This window comes from Ornithorhynchus anatinus, chromosome 3 (assembly GCF_004115215.2).
Source record: "Ornithorhynchus anatinus isolate Pmale09 chromosome 3, mOrnAna1.pri.v4, whole genome shotgun sequence".
Taxonomy (NCBI): domain Eukaryota; kingdom Metazoa; phylum Chordata; class Mammalia; order Monotremata; family Ornithorhynchidae; genus Ornithorhynchus; species Ornithorhynchus anatinus.
This window is the reverse complement of record NC_041730.1, coordinates 35,539,621-35,562,246: the sequence shown is the minus strand read 5'-3', so window position 1 is coordinate 35,562,246 and position 22,626 is coordinate 35,539,621. Positions and strand designations below refer to the sequence as shown.

The following is a 22,626-nucleotide window of genomic DNA, read 5'->3' as shown; positions in this document are numbered from 1 at the left end:
CCTACTCATGGAAGATCCTAAGAATTCAGGGGAACCATCTTGTGGTGATTGTAAAGCTTGTTAATAATTACCTTCTCCATTGAAATGACAGAAATTAATTCTAGAAATGCCTAATTTTAGGTAGGATTTTGAAAGCAATATTCTGAAAATTTCAAAAATTTTAGGGGTAAGTACCTTGGTTTATTTCATTAGGCTTAGATGCCTACCCATAAACAGTAGCTAGAGATTAAAAAAGTAAATAGTTTTGTTTCTTCTTACTGCCAAACTGAATATCTCACCACTTATAGAATACATAGAATATATTGAACTATATTTCAGCAGCTGTACATATTATACAAGTTAGAGCACTAGCTTTTATATTTTTCTGATTTTCCCAATTAAGTATACCCTTGAATAGGTAGGACTTGGTTTTCCTCTTTTAAAGGATATTAACATTGAAGATTTGTCTAGGTATTTTTCATTCCAAAAACATATATGTCCCATACTTGACACTTGAATAATGAGAATAACTTAAAATATTACAAAATGTTCAGTTTTTTTTCTCTTAACTAATGATTAACCTCTTTACTGCGTGAGATTTACCACAATACTACTCAATTATTTCTATTAAAATTGATACAGCAATTTGTTTAGTCATTCCTGGCCATTTTTATCAGTTTCTAAATTATGACTATCTGCCTTGTGAAAACCAGTTGTAAATTACTCATTTTATTTTAAGTGAAAATGGTATTTATTAGAAAGCTACTACTAAGCTAAAAATGTGAACTTAACATCTCTTATAATAATCAAAATGATTTTATATACTGTACAATTGGTCAGGTTTCTATATTCTGGTGGGAATTATTGATTTCAAGTCATAATATTGGGTGACGGCACAATTACCTACCAAGGAAACAATTATGACCCTATTAGGAGAAAATCAGAAATTCAGTGAGAGCCATGAAATAGTAATAAATGTGCTCCAAAGCCACAAATATCTATTTTTTATGGAAAAAATAAGATTGAGATACACAGATATAGAAAAATGTCTCAATTCCAAGGTTTGTACTGTTGGATCAGATGGTATTTTGGTAAGACAGCCATAGATTTTTTTATTATACTCAATAAAAAGAGTTACTGTGTTTTGAAAAGCTTTTTTACTTTCCACAATAATTTTTCCTATGGAAGGGGAAATTGAGTGAAATGACTTCCCAGAATTGTGAAAGATTGAAAAAAAACCAGTCTTAGCACTCAAGGGCTTTTATTCTTAATGTCTCATATCATATCTTCAATAAAGAATTATTTATCACAGTCAAGTGTACTGAGTGCTATGATCAGACTAATGTCTTCCTTGTGGATAAACATTTCAAACTTTTAAATCTAGACAGTAGCTAACTTTTGAAAGTCATTGTCTTTATTGGAGCAGAAAGAGGTCCCTATACCAGAGGGATTTAAAATTAGATGCAGGAGTGTGTTCAATTTATTAGATTTTAAAATGAGACATTTGGGTTTGTAATTTTAATGGGAAAAAACAAGATGAATTTAGGCATTCATCTTTAGAATTATTTTTTCCCCAACTGTAATTCCCCAATGTTTTGAATCACAACAAATAGACTCCTTGCCCACATATTCCCTGCAGCCTGGAACGTCGTCCTCCTTCATATACAATGGACCATTGCTTCCCCTTCTTCAAAGCCTTATTAAAAATCACATTTCCTCCAAGGGGCCTTCCCCTACTCTTGGTCCCTTCTTTATCTACACACTTGGATATGTACCTTTAAGCACTTGATAGTCACCCCCATCATCAGCCCCACAGCACTTGTGTTAAATAGCAGTTATTTTGTTTGTCTCCTCCTCTAGACTGCAAGCTCCTGGTGGGCAGGGAACATGTCTAGCATCTCCACTGTATTGTACTCTCCCAAGGGCTTAGTACAGTGCTTTGTGCACAGTAAGCACCCAATAAATACCATTGTTTGACTGAAAAAGGCCTATAACATGATTGTCAAACTAGGAAAATAGGATGACAAAGCCTCCCCCAAGGTGAAGCGGAGGATTGAATCGAATAATTTAAGTGCCTCATCAAAGAGACAATAAAAAATAGTATTTCTGGGATTAGGTGGTTATTTCAGGCACAGAGCTGTTTTTAGGCTCCAAATTCCCTATTCATTTGAGGGGTTTGGGGCCACCCTGGACAGTTAAGCCTTTTATAACCCATCAGCCCCTGTCAGGATGTAGCTTAGTTATTTCCAGAACCTGTGATGTATGTTAACATTTTCCTTCTGGAGGGTGACCAATTAGTCATTTGATGAGGTACATTATATTGTCTCCTACTTTAGACTGTAATATAAACGTAATGAATAGGTGCATGTGGGATAATCAAGAGATTGATTATTTAAAATGTGTGGGCATCTAAACATCACGATGTAAGCAATTTGAAACACCAACATGCTAATGGATCCTTTGTGACTTTAAAGAGCTGAGGTTTCCTAGATATAACTCACTGGCAGGAGTGGGCAGCTGTTTATTTGTGATCATATATTTTTCTCAAGCAACATAAATGACATGAACCTGGGGAAGAATGAAACTGTGCTTTTAAGAAAGTATATACATATGTTTTAGATTGAAACTGTAAAACAAACACACTTAATCCAAACAGTAATTGCTAATGAATACTTTGGGAAAATTAAAAATTGTGATAATTTGTGAAGTGACACATTGAAAATACAGTATTTAAATGTGCAATCATATTCAATCATTTACAGTAAAGATCAGTCATATTAGTGTCACTTTTCCCTGAATGAAGTTGTGAGCATTCCCATAGTGAACCTTTCTTTTCAAATCTTAGCAACCATGCTTATTTTAAAAAGAAAGTCTTTCCAAAGTTAGTGTTTAATTAAAAACAACATCAAGAAGGAGGACTGCAGTCAATACTGCAGAACATACTCAGGACCTATTTTCACATATGGCATTTAAATTGTAGTTGCTATCATTTTTAAGTGGTATTGAAATTAAATAATATTTAAAAAGAAATAAAATTATTTTCAATACTATGAACTTCGTTTCAAAAACATTAAAAGTTACTGCTGAATTAGAACAACTTCAATAGGTAACAGGGTTGGGCTTTTTTCATTTTAGTGAAGATTTTCAATTTAAAATACCATTTTGTGCAAAATTAACTTTATAAATTAGCTTTCTCAGTGTCAGGCTAGTTAAAAAAAAGTAACAAATTCACTCTTGACTATCCCCTTGTAATAGAAAGTGAGGTCTATGGCATCACTAATCTCTCAGAGCTGATATGCCTCAAAACTGCAAAGTATATTTGAATATCAACTGAAGCACAGTGCTCTAAACATCTTTTTTTCTGGTTTGCACAAACATACTAGTAATTGCCAGCTGCTTCATTTTGATAGTAACTCAAATATTTAGTATTATAAAATAGATACATCATTAACATATAGAATCCTTGAACACCTTCTATTTGCTTTATTTTACCAACACACTCACATCTAACAGTTGCAGGTCCTTTCCAAAAACGAACAAATTTTTGCTAACCCTAACATGAATGTGTGATGTTTTTCTTCTGTGATGTAACTAGGTAGAATGAAGATAGAAAAAGGTTTTAATATCGCATATTGATATGATTGGAGAAGAGTAGGGGAAAGGCAAGAAGGAGTGAGTTTTCCCAATTTATTATACTTTTGGCTGATTTTTTAAATCTGTATTTCATTTTGATTACCTCCTGGCTTGCCCAGGGCAAATGGACATTAGAATGTCTTCAAATGCCTGACAACTATGAATTATAAGTACTATCCAATCTGACTGTACATACATACATATTTTCATAAATACATCTGACAGGGATTTCAGAGCTCAGTATGCTCTGTTTAGGACAAAATCACAACAAGCAACTTTATTTGTAGAATCTAGATCCAAAAATAAAATAAACTGAATTTCTATCATGTTAGTACACAAAGTAAACCAAAAATACATCGAAGTTTACCATGTAAGAATTTAAACATGTTAGCAAATGAGTTGACAGGGAAAGGATGTGATTTACAACACTGAAAAGTTTGGTTTTTTTTTTAAACAACCATAGACGTATATGCGTTGCACTGTGTCATCACCTACACAAGGCTATCAAGGATGAGTGTAGCGGCAGGTCCCATAGGCAACTCCCAAACATCTTCCTTTTATGAAGACTTGGGTAATTGTCTGTCGTATAAAACACCAAATCCTACTCTTCATTTTGGATGATCACTGTATCAGTTTTCCTCACACGAAAGAGTCCATGCTTAGTACTTCAGTTATTATGAAGACACTCTAAATCCACAGAACAGCATACGCTTCCATTCTGCAATGAAGAAGAAAGTATTAGCTGAGTGGAAGGCTTAATTTACCCACTTAAAATTTTAGACAAAAATGATCAACCTTCCCAATTAAAAATACACCAAGCAGCGCGGCTCAGTGGAAAGAGCCTGGGCTTCGGAGTCAGAGGTCATGGGTTCGACTCCCGGCTCTGCCACTTGTCAGCTGTGTGACTGTGGGCAAGTCACTTAACTTCTCTGTGCCTCAGTTACCTCATCTGTAAAATGGGGATTAACTGTGAGCCTCACGTGGGACAACCTGATGACCCTGTATCTACCCCAGTGCTTAGAACAGTGCTCTGCACATAGTAAGCGCTTAACAAATACCAATAGTTAATTTGGAGTTGGGAACAAGTGCTGGTTGTGTGACCTTCAGAAGCCCAAACTTTAACTTGCAGAAAAATGGTTTGGCTTTCAAGACCCACAGTCTTCTGCTTTCTAAGCTAAGTGGGCCCAATATTCTGCTTTCTCAAACAAAAAGCACACTTACAGAATTTAAATTCAAATGTTATTTTTCTTTCAGACTAAATAAAATAAGATGGAAAGATATGCCAGAGTCTGCTGGGGCAAAGCAATTAATTTTTGTATGATGTTTGTTAAGCACTTACTATGTGCCAGGCTTTGTATTAAGTGCTAAAGTAGATATAAGCTAATCAGGTTGGTTACAGTCCATGTCCCAAATGTGGCTCACAGTCTTAACCCCCATTTTCCAGATGAGAGCACTGAGGCACAGAGAAGTTAGTAATTTACTTAGTTGCCCAGGGTCACAAGCAGACAAATGGTAGAGGCAGGATTAGAACACAGGTCCTTCTGACACTCAGGCCTGTGCTCTATCCACTATGCCATGCTGCTTATCTACCCATGTTAAGCTGAGAACATCTAAATCATATACACTCTGTATGCCACCTTGATGGTAATCACAGTACTGCTCCTAACTGTTAGAGTGGAACTTTATGGTGAGGTATTGAGGTAGGGGGTAAAATGGGTGAAATGGGGAGGAATTAACATTTTTGATCTAGGCACTTCAAATGCCTCAAGGTAGACTACCTAAAGGAGCACAAAATGTTAGCTAAGTGAATTAAAGGCAACAAGCAATGACCTCTCATGTCACTGATTGATTGTAAGGAAAGTGAAAAAAAAACCCTTCTTATAACACTTTAACAGTTACAGATAGTTCTATAAAACTGCTATTGATACTTCATATGGTTTTCAATATTCAGGTCAAATAAATACCAACAAGAATTCCCCACATTGTTAAAACACCAAACTTCAATAAATTATTTAGACCTTCCCTTTATAAATTATCAACACATGCAGGGTTAAAAAAAAACCTATCTACATAGACCCAAAGGATTCCCAGTGAAGTCAATGAGGACTGCTCATGAGTAACTGTCAGCAGTGTTTAGTTAATGAGAAGCAGAGAAGCAGTGTTACCTGGTGGATAGAACAGGGGCCTGGGAGTCAGAAGGATTTGGGCTCTACTCCTGGCTCTGCCAGTTGAATGCTGTGTGACCTTGTGCTTCAATTACCTAATCCGTAAAATGGAGATTAAGGCTGGGAGCCCAATGTGGGACAGTGACTGTGAATAACCTGATTAGTGAGTATCTAACCCAGTGCTTAGTATAGTTCCTGGCACATAATAAGTGCTTAATAACTTACCATTAAATAGGGGAAAAAAGATAAAGAAACTGTGTGTTTTGACAACATAATAATATGGTATCTGGAACAGACCTAGTTTTGGCTGGAATTATTCATCAGCCCTTATGCTTTGTCCTATACTGGCATGAACCACTGCCATTTTTGGAAGATTAAGAGTTGTCCTCGCTGATGCTGAAGACATGACAAGGCACAGTGTTGGTTGTTTATGTGCATGGCTGAGGCTGATTTAGAAGTCCTCTGAGACAGTAAATGCTCAATGAATACCACTGATGATGATGAAGTCTGGAAGATTGAGTCAGGCTGTCTCTGGGTCAATCCAGTTTGGTTTAGACCAGATTCCAAAGGCATCCCCCTTGTCCTACTGCCTGTGTCCCACATCACCTAGATGGAGAGAAATTACCCATACCTGATTCTGTTGCTGGTTCTAGGATAACACTGTGTGGTGGGACACAGCACGAGGCAAAATGTAAGAATTTCAATTTCTTTAAATGAAGGTTCTGACACAGGCATATTTTTTATAAAATCTGGGATTAGGGCTAGCCCAATACCAAATTTTTCCATGACCTTTGGACATCAGTAGGGGAGGAACCAAGATATGGCTAGGTGGATTCCAAAAGTCTAGCCTACATAGGAATCTACCAAACATCCAGGGGAAAATGGGACACAAAAAATCATTTCCTAAATTGATGAAATAATAGCAATAGCAATAATAATGAGTAATATTTAAGTGCTTAGTATGTGTCAAACACCTAAGTGATATGGAAGTGACAAGAAAATCAGGTTGAACACAGTCCCTGTCCCAAATGGAGATCACATTCCAAGTAGGAGAGAGAACAGGTATTGAATCTCCATTTTACAAATAAGGAAATGAGGCAGAGAGAAGTTAAGTGACTTGCCCAAGGACACACAGCTGGCATGTGGTGATACTGGTATTAGAACCTAGGTCCTCTGACTCCCAGGCCTTAAAAGTGACCAAACATTCCACACTTGATATTATATGTTCCTTCATAACATTCCTAAATCTTAGAGAGATCCTTTCATCTTTAATTTACAGATATGAAGTACAGATTTAACAATTTGTTCAGAATCACCCTGCAAACTATTGATAGAACCTAGTGACCCCAAGCTTCCTAGATACTTTGGTAGAGTGCTTTTGATCCTAGGTGGTACACAATATTATGTATGATGATAGTGAAGTGGGCCGTAAACCACTTGGAGAAATTTCTACCCAATTTACTTAAATATTTGCCCCATTGGGTACTCTACTATATTAATGGGAGAATATCAAGTTGATTTATACTTAATATGTTGAAGTTCGATTTGGAAGGCCAAAAGTGAGTTCTCCACAAAAGATGATAGATTTATGTTTTTATGAGTTTTCCTTAAAAATAAAATTAAGCCCAACATTCCTAGGCAAAGCAGCTCTCTCATAGGGTCCTGTGAGTCTGTTCAATGACTCCAGCAGTAGGACAAATAGAAATTGTCTATGTGATTCTAAGACAGTTAAGGACTCCTTTCCACAATAACATACCTTGCACTTGCAGGTGGTACAGGGCGATCCCGCCATTGTCCATATGGAGCCACTGAGCCGGGTAACACCATAGGTATCTAGACAAGTTTTTCGAATATCGTAGGCGACGTTCTCAGCCAGGCATGGGTCGCTGACACAGTGAGGGCAGCACTCCCCTTCTGAAATGGCTGTGTATTCACAGGTCAAATCGGGGCAGGTAAGGGGCCAGCAGTCCACTTCCCCTTCCTATACAAAGATAAATGAGAGATCTATCCTCAAGATGGTCAATATTAATCTTCCCAGCTTCCCCATCGTAACAGATATTTTGGGCATGGCAAACCAATTAGTTAGTTAAATACCTTTCAAGAGCAACAAGTTTCTTGGTCTTGTGATGACTAACTATTCCATGGTTGGAAAGCTCATTGTGGACAAGGGAATGTGTCTACCAACTCTGTTTTACTGTACTCTCCCAAGATGTTCACACATTGTTCTGTACACAGTAGGTGCTGAATAAGTATGATGGACTGGTAATTCTGTTTCTCATCAAAATTAAGTGTGGAATGACTCAGATAATTCTAATATTAATTAATAGGGTTAATAAGGTGCTGGCAGTGCCTTTTTTCAGTGATACTGATTGACTCAGGAGGCTGTCCAATTGTTGCTCTGAGAGGCTGATCTTTATTACCCCAGGAGCAACATTGTGAGACTCAGAGATGACCCAGAGGGCTCCTTAGAAGTAAATTTGTGGGTGGACCAGGGGTGAGAGACAAAAAGCTGGAATACTATAAACTAGATGGATGAACTCTTGGAGTAGTATTGGAGTTGGTCCGAGTAGTTCATGACTCCTCAAACATTAGTCCTATCCACAATTCCTGTTAACAATATATTACAATTGCCCTGTGTTAGTCTGGACAAGAATAAAATCTAATTTTCTATAGGAAAATCTCTTCCACAAAGAAAGCCTTTACTGTGCAAGTACAACCTTGAAAGCATCATATCTTTATTCTCTAGGAGAATATAAGGCAGAATAAGCCCAATATCATAAAGTAAGTGGCTGATATAAAACTACTTCCTCAGTGCTCTCTTCACTATAAGACACAGCCCACTCAGCCACTGAAACAACAATTTCAGGGGCTCAGCTAACAAAAGCCAAATTTACATGAATTAGAGATGTCAGCATAGAGAAAAAACAGCATATCTAAAATTGTAAATTCTAAGTTATAATTAGCATTAATTCCTCTTTAATCTTATGATGTCTGATTTTCTGAGAATGAAATTAATTTCTAGTCTAAAGTGGAAATTAACCCTGTTGTTGGAAAAATAAAACTTAATGTTTGGCTCCTCAAACTGTAAGAATTGGAAAATTGATATTATTTTGAGTCATTCATCTCTTATCAATCAATTTGGAGTGCAAGTCCTTTTTGACTCTACAATAATCAGTCACTGGATTAAGTTAACCTGAAAAGTCTTTTATACAGGTTTATTATAAAAGGTATAAAAATTGAGAATTTTCTTATTTTCAGGTTTGAAAGAAAATTTGTAGTTTGAATTACTTGGTCAAAACGTGGACAAATGGATTTCAGTGCTAAGCAGAAGACAAATCTAAAAATTGGAGTGTTATAACATCAACAAGATCTTGCTCCACAAATTATAAATCCTTACTTAGTCTCCCAAAGGTCTGACAGGTCCTGAATGAACTGAATCTTCATGAGATGTTAAAGTGCTTGTTAGAGTGCAGATGTATTTACTTCAACTAGGGAAGGTAGTTCATTGGTTTTGGTCCACAAAAACTGCAAAGTCAAATGCATTTATGAAATTTTGTCCTGGCTATCACACTATTCTTTAGAGAAATCAATAGGGGACTATGTCTACTTTTATTTGTAAAATTCAGATATTAGGGAGAGATCTCATGGTCATATCAGCTTTTTTTCCATATTTTCTGTCCTTAATGCCTTCATTGTTCTCTTCGGAGCATTCCATTTTCCTGGCTGAACATGTTCCTTCTCCCTGACTTTTGGGCTCCCAAAGGCATTTGGTACAGAGATGTAATATCGGTACAGCAAGCTAGAAACTCTTTTTGAATTAATCCCAGAAAAAACACAGATTTTACATACTGAGCCTGGAGAAACTTTGAAAGCTTTTCAACCACCCAAGATTTTTCGGGAAATGGATGTGCCATAAAGGAACATAGTGGTCTTTGAAAAACACTCATCACTTGCTTCCATACCAGGCAGCGGCACTGTTGACAGCTATAAGTCCAATTGTCTCCACTCCGATAGAGTTTATGTCCGTTCTGGTCTAAGCATTGACTAGTGACTCTGGTGTCGCATTCCGGGCAACAGAAGAGATCAACACTTGGGTTCTGACAATCACAAGCTGTCCTGCGGCAGAATATCTTCCCATCCTGTTCAAAAGAGTTTCCAGAATTAGTGATGGGTTTTAAAAATGGTTGTGGGCCCTCAGTCTAGTGAGTGGTTTACTGGTCTCTTGGGAAAAATATATATTTTTTTATATTATTTATGTCCTTTTCCACTTCTACCACTCTCTTCCCTATATGGAGTCTGTTGGTAAATTGAAATACCCAATTCTTAATCTTTAAATTACCTAATTTTAAAATGAAATAGGAAGCACTTAGTACAGTGCTCTGCACACAGTAAGCAGTCAATAAATGTTATTGAATTAATCAGTGAATGAAGACTCAAAGTTTCAATTTGCCTCCATTTAGAGCTGTTTTAGAAGTTCTTCCAAATGTTGTCCCCGAAGTGTGATTTGACAATGGGATTAGATCTGATGATGATGGATATAGAATGTTCTCCTTGCAAGGTTTTTGAGCATCATTTTCCTTAGTTATAAACCTTCAACAGGCTGTGGGGAATTACTCTTCACCTTCTATTTGGTCAATGAATAAACTAAAAAGCAGAGAAGTTAAGAGAACATCTCTAGGGTGGAGGGTGACATAAAGGTACTGGAGCACCATTATATAAGGGAAGAAGGGTGGTGGAGATTAATTTCCCTGCTATGCAGGTGTTGTAAAGCAGCAAGTTTCTGCAGCACCTGCATTTTCCCCAGGGTTAATTGGTGTCCTTTCAACCAATGGACTAGGATAGAGTAAGCAGAGCCAGCCAGTATGTGTCACCAGCTTTTCTGCAGACAAAATGAACATTTCTCCTCCCACTGGAAGAGGCAGACAACTAGATTCCCTCTGAGTAGTAATCTGCTCATCAGTTCGTCCCTGCACAGTACAGAATTAATGAACCAGGTATAAGCTTGGCTTGAAGAAAGGGCACAGCGGAAGGAATTCCAGAAAAGTGACTTATTTAGACTCTTCTTAGTACTCCTACCTGCTCAATTTATCTATGTTGATAGTCTAGTAAATATTTTTATATTTGTCTCCTCTACAATGGAAACTCCTTGAGTGGAGGGAATATGTCACATTGTTATTCTGTACTTCCCAAGGACCTAGTTCAATGTACTACTGGTGGGTGCTTTATAAATGGTATTATTTTTACAGAAACACAATTCTACCCACTGATAGATTTTATGGTGTTGCTGCACAATAATGGTGTCTTTAAGTCACCAGAAGCTTTATGATCTATCCCTCGGGAGGAAGCATAGTTTATAACTTTTTAACAGTAAATACAACTAAATTATTTGAACAGTGAATGTTTTGAAAATGAGTGTTCAGGCCAAGGGGAATAGAATTAAACAAATCACCCAGTTAAGTCAGATCCAAACACTCTCCCTTTTTCCTATGGCAGAATTGGGGCTTGAATACATAAACTGTGTGTGACCTCTCTCCACTTACTTTTTTGTTTATGCATTTGTTTTCTTTGTGATATTTGTTAAGCACTTACTCTGTGCCAGACACTGTTACTAAGTGCTGGGAGAGACACGATCATGAGATTATCCATGTCCCACGTGGGAGTCACAGTCTTAATCCCATTTTACAAATGAGGTAATTGAGGCACAGAGAAGTTAACTCACTTGCCTTAAATCACGTAGCAGAATTGGTGGAGCTGGGATTAGAACCCAGGTCCATGGACTCAGGCCCATGCTCTTTCCACTAGGCCATGCTACTTCTCAACTGCTTCTTTGTTTGAACAGAGATAGCTGGAATTAGTCAGATGGAGGCTATTCTTTAACCAACTGAATCAAAGTAGGACCATGACCCAGTGTCCCAATTCCCTCTTGAAACAAAAACTGTATACCCCACCAGTGTCACTACCAAACAACAGTTCCATATTTTTAATGATTATGTGAACATGCTAATTAGATCTATCCTTTTTAACACTTTATCTGAACAAAATATCAAGAAAGTAATTTCATGTAAATTAAAACTGTGATGGTCATTCTATTAATTTGACAGGAAGAAACTCCAGTTAAATGATCAGTTTAGAGTACTACTCTTGAAGCCACCTAGTACTGCTAGAGAGTAATCACCTTTCTTTCATCTTAATTTTATAACTAGCTCTGCTTCAGACTTCATCCCGTAGTTTATCAGATGAAAACTACATGGTCATAATAATCCTGATTTATACCCCAAAGATTTATATTAGTCACCACTTTACATAAAAAAAAATTTTTGCACTGCAACCACTAAATGTTTATGCATAACTTTATATGGAAAGTTCTGCTATAAACTATTAATCAGAATTATAACCAAACATAGAAATAGCTTAAAGAAGAGGACATATACTTTCCCTGATGAATGAAAAATGATTTTTTCCTATTCATACTGCTGAAAATTGTAGGTTTTGCTATATCATAAATTACATTTTTTTATTAATGAATGGTCATGGCCTTGAACTGGAATCAATATAGAAAGAAGTTGCAGTGTTGAAGGAAATGGAGCAGGATGGATGCAAGAATCAGCAAACAACTGGTTGTAGGGTTAGAGACCCTATTTCCCTAAAGCATCTTCAGATGTCTGCTGGGTGGACTAACTATCCTGGAATTTAAAATTTAAAAATTTCAGGTTCCAATTCCACTAAAATACATTCCTGACTACTAAGCACATTTGATTTGACTCTGGTTTTCAGGAAGAGTTAATTGACAGGGATAAATAGCTTCTGCTCAAATTGCAATCAGCTGTCTTCTCCTGACTGGGGCACAGAGGAGAGCTTGGAGGTCCAAGCAAGTCCTGGGATGCAAACCCAAGGAATTTCCCTTTATTGCTTCCACCACCATTAGACTTGACCTAATAAGAACTCCCCCCTCTGGGAAAGTTGGTTAGGGTGGGGTTTCTGCTCTCCAGGTAACTTCTAGGGTCTCAGGCTTTTTCAATTTGGAAAGGCTGCATGCCTTTCTTTCTGAGCCAGAGGACCTTTATGAGCTTTAGTACCACTGAAATCCCCATATAATAAAAATAAGGACAAGTTGAGGATCTTCTACTTAAACAATAGGGATAAAGTAACTCCAAATAGATCTTTCTATTCTCTTTTCTACATAGTCTCTAGCTCCAGGGAATACTCCTCCATAACTAAGGCTCAGTGTCTTATGTCCCACATGGGGCTCACAGACTTAGTCCTCATTTTCCAGCTGAGGTACACTACAAGTGGTGGATCAGGGATTAGAACCCAGGTCCTTCTGAGTCCCTGGCTCATAATCTATCCACTAGGCCATGCTGGAAGTTTGTCAAGCTGGTGGCTTTCCTGATCCTAAGGAAAGGGAGGAGAGATTAGTAGAAAGAGCATGGGTTTGGGAGTCAGAGGATGAGTTCTAATCCCAGCTCCAACACTTGTCAGCTGTGTGACCTTGGGCAAGCCACTTCACTTCTCTGTGCCTCAGTTACCTTATCTGTAAAATGGGGATTAAGACTGTGAGCCCAACTTGATTACCTTGTATCTACCCCAGTGCTTAGAACAGTGCTTGGCACCTAAGTGCTTACCAAATACCATAATAATATTTATAATTATTAGATTTCCTGGTCATCTGACTACCAGCATGCAGTTCTGTTTCCATCATTTATCTTCAAGTCTATGGATAGATCAGAAAAAACTCAGATTTCCTATCTACAGCCCCACCCACCCCCAACCATAACCTTTTGCTTCCGTATTTGTATTTTCTTTCCCTCTTTCTCTTAGAAGCAGCATTGTGTAATGAATAGAGCTCAGGCTTGGTAGTCAGAAGGTCATGGGTTCTAATATCAGCTCTGCCGCTTTTCTACTATGACTGCCTTGGGCAGGTCACTTCACTTCTCTGGGCCCCAATTCCTTCAACTGTAAAATGGGGATTGAGACTGTGGGCCCCACGTGGGACAGGAACTGTGTCCAACTTGATTTGCTTGTATCCACCCCAGCGCTTAGTACAATTCTTGGCACATAGTAAGCACTTAAATACCACAATTATTATTACTATTATTATTAGTTCCAGTTTAGTATCAATCCTTCCCTTGTTCTTTTATCCAAGCAGATTCTGTTATTGGCAGGCATTTTCTTGGAGGAGGTAACCAAGGACTCTGTGTTCTTTAATTCCTAAAGAACTTTAATAATTGATTTGGAGCTTTTAGGGACTTTTTGGGCTCTTTTTCCAATACGCCTTCTTAAGACAGGTCATTGTACTGGCAAAGGGCGGGTATGTACAAGGAGGGCATCCTTCTGGTCTGGAGGCAAAGTGACTTCCTAATTTCCCAATCCCTCAGTATGGTATTCTACCTTCTATCCAGTTTGGGTATGAAAGAAGGAGTATAAGGCAGAACAGGCTTTGTTACAGGAGACAATTATTCTTATTGTAATAAAGGTAGATTTTGTTGGTAAAAAGCAAAGTTATCTGCAAGATGGCAGAATTGTCAAAACATTGTGTCATCTCCAGCTTTCTTTTCCCAAGCCTTGCAATAGAAAGTAGGTAAAAGTGTAGCCACTCAGTTGTCCTGCATGTCCATGTCATTTTTCCTGCCTCTGTCCTTGCCTTAGCCCTACAGCTCCTTTCCCCCATGTATAGGATGATTGGCTGTTGCTTCAACTACTAGTGATTAGCTTTAACCTCATTTCAGCATATCACCTTGCAAAGTATCTCCCACATCTTCCTGTCAAGATTATCAAATTAGCAAATTATTCTGGGAATGATGGCAGGTTTTCCTTGAAATTTTGGAATGCATAGGAGAGCAAAAAGAGGAAAAGGAAAGAGGACATTTCCATAGAAGTCACCCCAATCATTTACTCTGAGTTCCTCATATTTGAATTGCATAGACCAAGGTTCCAACTTTTCCAAAAATCCAAATCAAAGGGTCACTCAGTTGTTATCGTCCTTAAGAGTAACAAGCAACTTGACCTAGGGATTATCCAAAGCCTTCTGAAAATTGACAACTAATGGTTGCAATTGAATTGTTACTACAGTTTTGACCTCATAAAGAAGGAAACTTTGTAGTTTCCCTAGGGGGCTGACCCTTTGTAGTTGACCCTAGGGGGCTGACAGCTGACAGGGGCTGATACATCTCTTGAGCAGTCTCAGAATCAGCATGAAACTCCTGTCCATTCACTTTGATCCATCATCCTAAATCAATCATAGATGCTTTTCAAGGTTCCTAGAACTGTATAACAAAGTACTACTTAGGACCACTGAATAATTACATTGAGAAGATAATCACATTTCAATATATTTATGGTTAAACTCTAATCTTTAACAATTGAAGGAAAACAAGATGCTATTTTCATCTTTTGGGGACTGATTAGTCTACCTGAATGCTAACAGTTATAACACTGCCTAGATTCTCTGATCTTCAAGGACATAGTAGCAATGTTTGTGTCCTGCATGTAAGCAGGCACTGTCAGTCTCTGAAATGGCTGCATTTGAACAGCTGACATGGAGTCCCAAAGAGCCACCAGTTTAAAGCGTTTGTCCAACTGAAGAAAATTGATAATGAAAGTAATGAGTGAAAAAAGAAAAAAGTGAATTTGATTTTATCTTAACCTAGAGACAGTGATTCACTGTTTCCTATTGTGGTCTCTAAAACTAGGCCATTCTCAACCTTTTAGAGCCTTAGTCACAGACTGTATAATGAACAGCTTCTCTAAAATAGAGTTATTTATGGAAGTTCTCCTTCATAGTTTTTGTTATGTCAAAAAGCATCAACAAAATGAGATAAATATCTGTCTCCTCTATTCTTTTAAAGTAATTCTTGTAAGACTTTGCACTAACTCTGGGGAATGGCAGGATGCATTTTAGGTTCAATTTTAGGCAATATATCATATGAACTCAGGAAGAAACTAGAAAATGCAGTGATTAGTGTTTCAGGGAATTAAATGAAAACAAGGATTATTCACCAGTCACCATTCAAATTAAAGAGCTGCATCAAGTTGTAGAATTTGAAAAGGAGAAGAAGAATTGGGATGAGTTTAGGGGAGAGTCATTAATATGATTACAGCTTTGGAAATAAAACCTTAGGAGCTATTTAAACAGTAAGCAGTGCCACTACTTAGCCTTGAGGAGAAAAGGCTTCAACCTATCAGTGATGAACTAATAACTATCTTTAAAATTGAAAGGTTATTGTTTTCTGGGTGATGAAGAGTTGCTCACCAGCTTCACTGAATACGGAATAGAAAGTTAGGTATGCAAAAAACCTTTCAGAACTTTCAGAATTTCAAGATGGGAAATTAAGCATTATGCAAATCACTGGTATTTATTGAGCATTTAACTATGTCCATAATCTAGTTAAATCCTCCCAAATCCTTAGTAAATGGTTTTTCTCCATGCATTTTCAAACACAAAACACACAGCACAGATAGTCCCAACTGTATATGTGTATTTACACAAAACAGAAATTGAAGTAAAATAAAATGCCCAGAAGCAGCATGGAACGGTGGACAGAGCACAGGCCTGGGAGTCAGAAATTCCTGGGTTCTAATCCCAATTCCTCCACATGTCTGTTGTGTGACCTTGGGCAAATCACTTCATGTCTCTGTGCCTCAGTTACCTCATTTAATAAAATGAGTTTGAGGCTGTGAGCCCCACGTAGGACAGGGACTGTGTCTAATCTGATTTGCTTGTACCCACCCCAGTACTTTGTACAGTGAGTGGCACATAGTAAGCACTTAACAAATACCACTATTATTAGTAGTATCAAAATGGAAATGAAAAAGCAATACTAACAAAAGAAATAGATACAGGAAATAAAATTAATGGTCCCATTATATAAAACATAAATAAAAACCAAATGATGTTTATTTTCCTAACCATTAAGCTCCCTTTCCAAGATCAAAAACATTGCTAGTGAAACCACAAATACTGAATCAGTTACCAAGCCACTGAAAATGACAATAATAATCACTTTTACAAAAGGGAAGTCCATATGTTTCCCAATATAACAACTTTGAACTATGGATTGTGTATGCCTGTTCTTTTCTCAGCTGGTACTTTTTATTGGTGTTAGATTATTAAAATTCTCCTTTTCAGTGGAAAATGCTTAATCAGTCAGCTATGTAAGTATGGGAAGGACTCTCATCTAAGTGACCTTAACTAACCAAGTCAAATGGCTTTGAGAATAATATTCCGTATTGTTACCTTTCAACCCTAGAACATGTCACTCTTTTCTAATCCAAAAAGAGGTCAATAAATTCAAAGCAGGTATATGTAATTCTCAGCCCCATTATTAAGTATACAGTCACTTGAGAAGCAGCATGGCTCAGTGGAACGAGCACGGGCTTTGGAGTCAGAGGTCATGAGTTCGAATCCCAGCTCTGCCACTCGTCAGCTGTGTGAATGTGGGCAAGTCACTTAACTTCTCTGTGCCTCAGTTACCTCATCTGTAAAATGAGGATTAAGACTGTGAGCCCCACATGGGACAACCTGATTCCCCTGTGTCTACCCCAGCGCTTAGAACAGTGCTCTGCACATAGTAAGCGCTTAACAAATACCAACATTACTATTATTATTATTATTATTATTAATTCAAAATTAGATGACTTTTCAGTGGGTGACTATGAAATACATAGATTCAGGAGTTCGTGGGATTTAACAAGGAAATCAAATATGAAAGCCCACAGCAGCCCAATGTCAACCTTCCCTGAACTCACCTTACAGGAACAAACAGAACACCTGTCTTCTTTCAGCATCCATACCTGACCATTCCTCTTTAAGCCACCTTCATGAGGGCAGTCACCAGTACAAGATGGTCCTGAAGGACAAAGGCAGTCAAAGCCACCTGCCAAGTTCACACAAGCTGAATCATTCCAACAGGTATGAGTTCTTAAGGCACATTCATCGATGTCTGCAAGAGAGAGTGAAGTCATAGGCTTTAGAATGATGGCTGACGAGTAATTCACCCTGCCGGGTATATTTCAGTAAGCATTAGAATGTGACAGGTTTGCCTATCAGTAGTGTGCAGGACACCAGTCTGAAACATTCCTGTTCTTTTGACTGCAATGATCCATAGAGAATTAGTTGCCAGGTTACTCTTCCATTAGTGAGCCTTTAAAGTAAATGTTGGTTGTGTAATTTAAGGCCTAACATTCTACCAATACTGCATCCATGATCATGATCTATTAGAAGAGGTGTGAACTTATTATCCATTGAGTGCAAGTTAGCGGGCAATTTCAGTGAACCTGTGCCAATTAGACCACATTTTATCCATCATGAGACGGATCAGCCAGAATTCTACCTTAGCTCACTGATTAATCAAAAATGACCCATACAGTCAGCACCCCTCTATATAACTGAAAACCAGTAGGGAGTGAAAAGCAATTGCTCAAAGATGCATGCATTATGAAATAGCTATAGATAAAAGGAGCACAAAATCCTGTGCTCACCCTGCAGTTTTTTACATGTGATTTTAAACTGTGTAACTAATTAAAACAGTAGATGAAGAATCCCTCTCCAGGGAAGTCCTTAAAATAAATTTGGGGAGGCAAAACCTATAGTTCCATTTACATCATCCTCTTCTCCCAAATTGCTTTAAAACTACCCTGAGGTTATATTTAAAAAAAAAATCACCCACAGCCTCAACGTTGGTTTTTGTTTTTTAATAAAGGCTGTGATGGCCTTCTCATATTCACCATTGTAGCTGCCCTCTTTGTTCTAGAAACATTCACCCATCCTTCACACAGTATCTATCTGCAGCAGTTTCTGGCAAACACTCATTCATTTCTGTCTCTCCCAGTTATGCTGTCAAACATGGTTCTCTTTTGAATCAACTCTTACCTCTCTGGACAATTTTTCTCATTACATCTCATCTAAATCAATCAATCAATTGCATTTTTTGAGTGCTTACTGTGTGCTGAATCCTGTATTAAGTGTTTAGGAGAGTAAAATACAACAGAGTTGGTAGAGAAGTTCACCAACTGTTCACTAAAACATTCACTCATCCACTAATTGCAGGTGTTCTCAAGGCTTCTTTGTGGGTTCCCTTTCTAACTTTACTCTCAGCATGGCCTACTGGAAAGAGCATGGGCCTGAAAGTCAGAGGATCTGCATTCTAATCCTGGCTCCATCACTAGTCTGCTGTGTGACCTTGGAAAAGTCACTTCACTTTTCTGTATTTCAGTTTTCTCACTTGTAAAATGGGGATTAAGACTGTGAGCCCCATGTAGGACAGAAACTGTCCAACCTGATTGTCTTGCATCTACCCCATTGCTTAGTAGAGTGACTAGAACATAGTACATGCTTAACAAATATCATTAACTGCCACCACCACCCTGCCCACCCCCCACAAAAAAAACCTCCTCAAGCTCAATATGTATAATAAAACTGATCTCGTCTTCCCTCCTAAATCTTCTCCTCCACCTAATTTTCCCAGCAGCATTCTTCCAGATCTCTGAAGTACCCAACTGTGTCATCATTATTGATTCTACCCTCTGTTTCAACCCCTATATTCAATCACTCTGTAACTAAATAATGTCAGTTTTTCCTTCACAACAATTCCAGGCTCTGCTCCTTCTCCATGCAGGAATTTATGGGCTTGAATACTGCATCATCTTATTCACAGGTCTCCCTGACCAAGTTTCTATCATCTACAGCTGACATTTTGTTCTGATGCCTGGATTATTTTCTTACAACATCATTCTGCACCAATCCATTCTTCAAAATCCTTTGATGGTATCCCATTCTCTCGACACAAAGAAACTCCTGACATTTGGCTTTGTCATTCCATCAACTCGTTCCTTCTTCCTTACCCAATCTATTCTCCCATTACATCCCAACAAATACTCTTATTACTCTCACACTAACCTAACCATTGTGCCTCATTCTTATTTCTCCTGCCTTCTTGTTCATACCCTGCCTCCTACCTAGAGCATACACCAGACCACAACTCTCCCAATCTCCAAAGGTCTTCTGAAATCACATATCTTCTAGAACATTTTCCCCACTTCTCCATTTTACCTAACCAGCACTCCAGCAACCATATAGTTTTGTTTTGTTTTATTCTTATAGTATTTGTCAAGCACAAACTTTGTGTCATGCACTGTACTAATCAGGTTAGACAAGGTCCATGTCTCACGCAGGCTCATAGTATTAAGACCTGTTTTATAGATGAGGTAACTGAGGCAAAGAGCCATACAGCAGACAAGTTGCAGAACTGGAATTAGAATCCAAGTGCTTCTGGATCCCAGGCCTGTGATCTATCCATTAGGCCATAGAACTTCTCAATTAATATACTCTTAGCTACTAATAACTCCTTGTACTTTAGCATTTATTTCAGAACTAATTTAAATAACCACTAGCATCTTCCCATCTATTCTTTTTTTAAGTGTCCGTCTCCCTGTTAAATTATAAACTCCTCGAGGGAAGTTTGTTTGGCCCTTTTAACTCTTCTATACTCTTCTAAGCACTCACTACAGTGATTTTTTCACAGTAGGGTGCTAAAATTTGTTCTACTGATTAATTGTTTAGATGAATGAATGACTTCTTCCTCACTGTTTTCAAACATTCCCATATCTCCCCTATCCTAAAGAAACCCTCCCTTGACCCCACGGCTCCCTTCAGTTATCACTCCATCTCCCTCCTACAATTCTTCACCAAGCTCCTTGAGTGAACAGTCTACACCCGCTGTCTCAAGTTCCTTTCCTCCAATTCTCTCTTGACCCCCTACAATCTTGTTTCTGTCTCCTTCACTCCCAGAAGCCACCCTCTCAAAGGTCTCTCCCACTTTAAAGCCTTATTGAAAGCACAACTCCCCCAAGAAGCCTTCCCTGACTAAACCCTACTTTCCTCTTCTCCCACTCTCTTGTGCATCGCCCTGACCTGCACCCTTCATTCAACCCAGCCTCACAGTACATATGTACATATCTGTAATTTACTTCATTTATTTATGTATGTAAATGTCTATCTTACCTTCTAGACTGTGAGCTCCTTGTGGGTAGGGAATGTGTTTATTGTTGTTGTATTCTTCAAAGCGCTTAGTGGAGTGCTTTTCACAGCCAGTAAGCACTCAATAGATATGATTTGAATGAATGAATAAATGAAAGATTTTCTCCACCCATCTCAACTCCTCTTTTCACCCAGACATATCTTCCCCCCCAAAATAAGCCATTCACCCTTGGAACAATGCTGAAATGGTTTTCTGTTGGTGAACACAATTTGGTTATCATCAACATAAGGCAGTCCCTTCCCATCCCTGGCCATGCCACTTCCATGCAGTGGGCAAAAGAAGCTTTGTGTGAGCACTACAGTAACTCAGAAGAGTATCTGTGAATGGATAGGGAAGATTATCCTGTTTTCTTGCAAAAAATGTGCCCTTAGGAGAACCAACAATGTTTACAGGAGTCTGATCTCGAGACCTGGGCCAAATCTCATGAAACCCTAAGGCAAAGAGGGTAAAGGATAGATTGCTTTAATTAGATTTCTCTTGGGCTCTGGACATAAATGTTTATACCAATTTGTGAGGCAGATCACATTTCTATAAGCATCAGTCTAAGGTTTTCATCCTACAGAAGCATAAATGGGAGTTAAAAGGCATTTTGTGACTTACCAAACATTTTGAGGAAAAAACAAACAGAACAGATTTAAGAATTTCTTATTTCCAGACTTATTCCTTGTCCTCTCTAAGATTTGCAATAGTAGTAGTAGTAATAGTATTTTTCAAGTGCTTACAGTGTGCCAAACACAGAATTAAGAGATTTATTACGTACTTTGTCCCTCGAGGCACTCACAATCTATGAATATAGGTGTTCAGGGTGGGGAGGAACTGGAGATGGATACACTGGGACCAATGAAACACTGAAACATTGACACAGCATAAAGAGACCAGGACAAATATTCAGTACACAAAATATAAACCAAAGTCAGTAGAGAGCTGTGCTTAGAGGACCAGAATTTCTCCTCATGATTCAGAGTCCACAGCAATGGCTACACAGTCCCTAGTTTTCCCAAAGTTATTTGAAGATAGATGCTATTCTCATTCTCCTGGAAAGCAGCCCAGGATGGGGTCTCCTCAATTGGTGCAGGGCAGGAAGGAAGTTTGCTTGGCTGAGGTGAAGGGGGGACCAGATGCACAGAGGAAAGTGCGGCTGCAAATTCCAGATGTTCACTTGAATCTGAAGATAAAGAGGTGTGAGAAGGGACACACAGAGCATGCCTTAATACCCAGCCTGGCATACCCAGACCCAGCTGGAGGCAGGTAGAGAGGTCAGATTCATTAATTTATCCTAAGCTTTATGGAACCTTTAAGTTAGATCTTTAGAGCATTCCAGAAAATATACCCTTCTATTTAAACTGAATCTATCTTCTTGGAGTAGGATATACTTTTGTAAATTTTCTCTATAAAAGCATCAGCATAACCAACTCTTTCAGCCACACAGTAATTCAAGTCTTGCATTTAAAGACTGTGAGATCCTATCCACATTTAAGAATGTGGTTGAAAAGATCTACTGGAAACAGATTCAAAGCCATATAAAGGTGTTTGTTCAACTGATATCCTTCCATTTGCAGTGTCCATCACATTTTTTAAAACTACCTCTGCATTCTGATCTTCCTAAAGTTTTTTACTGAGACGTATCCCTCTCCTGAAAGACTTGCCTTGTTTTAGACTGGTTTATCTGATATAGTAGCTGCAATACCAGAGTTTTGGGACTGTGCTTCACTGTTTTGAGCAGGTCTGTTATGTCCTGCTTACATATGCTCTGTTTTAGCTTGCTGTATAGCTTGTTATTCTATTTTGCATTCTCCTCATACAAAGCTGTGGTG

General features: G+C 38.2%; 1 protein-coding gene across 6 annotated transcripts in view; it reads right to left on the bottom strand.

Moving 5' to 3' along the window:
* Window positions 1-2,483: 2,483 nt before the first annotated feature.
* Window positions 2,484-22,626, bottom strand: part of NELL1 (neural EGFL like 1) — a 522,694-nt gene continuing 502,551 nt past the window's right edge. For 5 of the 6 annotated variants that reach the window (XM_029061630.2, XM_029061634.2, XM_029061631.2 and 2 more), the window contains 4 exons: window positions 17,523-17,716; window positions 9,740-9,916; window positions 7,534-7,758; window positions 2,484-4,330 (listed from right to left, as the gene is read on the bottom strand). In XM_029061630.2, coding sequence (XP_028917463.1) covers window positions 4,280-4,330; window positions 7,534-7,758; window positions 9,740-9,916; window positions 17,523-17,716 — 647 coding nt within the window. In that variant the 3' untranslated portion in view covers window positions 2,484-4,279. The remainder of the gene's footprint in view (window positions 4,331-7,533; window positions 7,759-9,739; window positions 9,917-17,522; window positions 17,717-22,626) is intronic. The other variant, XM_029061636.2, reaches the window with a different exon arrangement.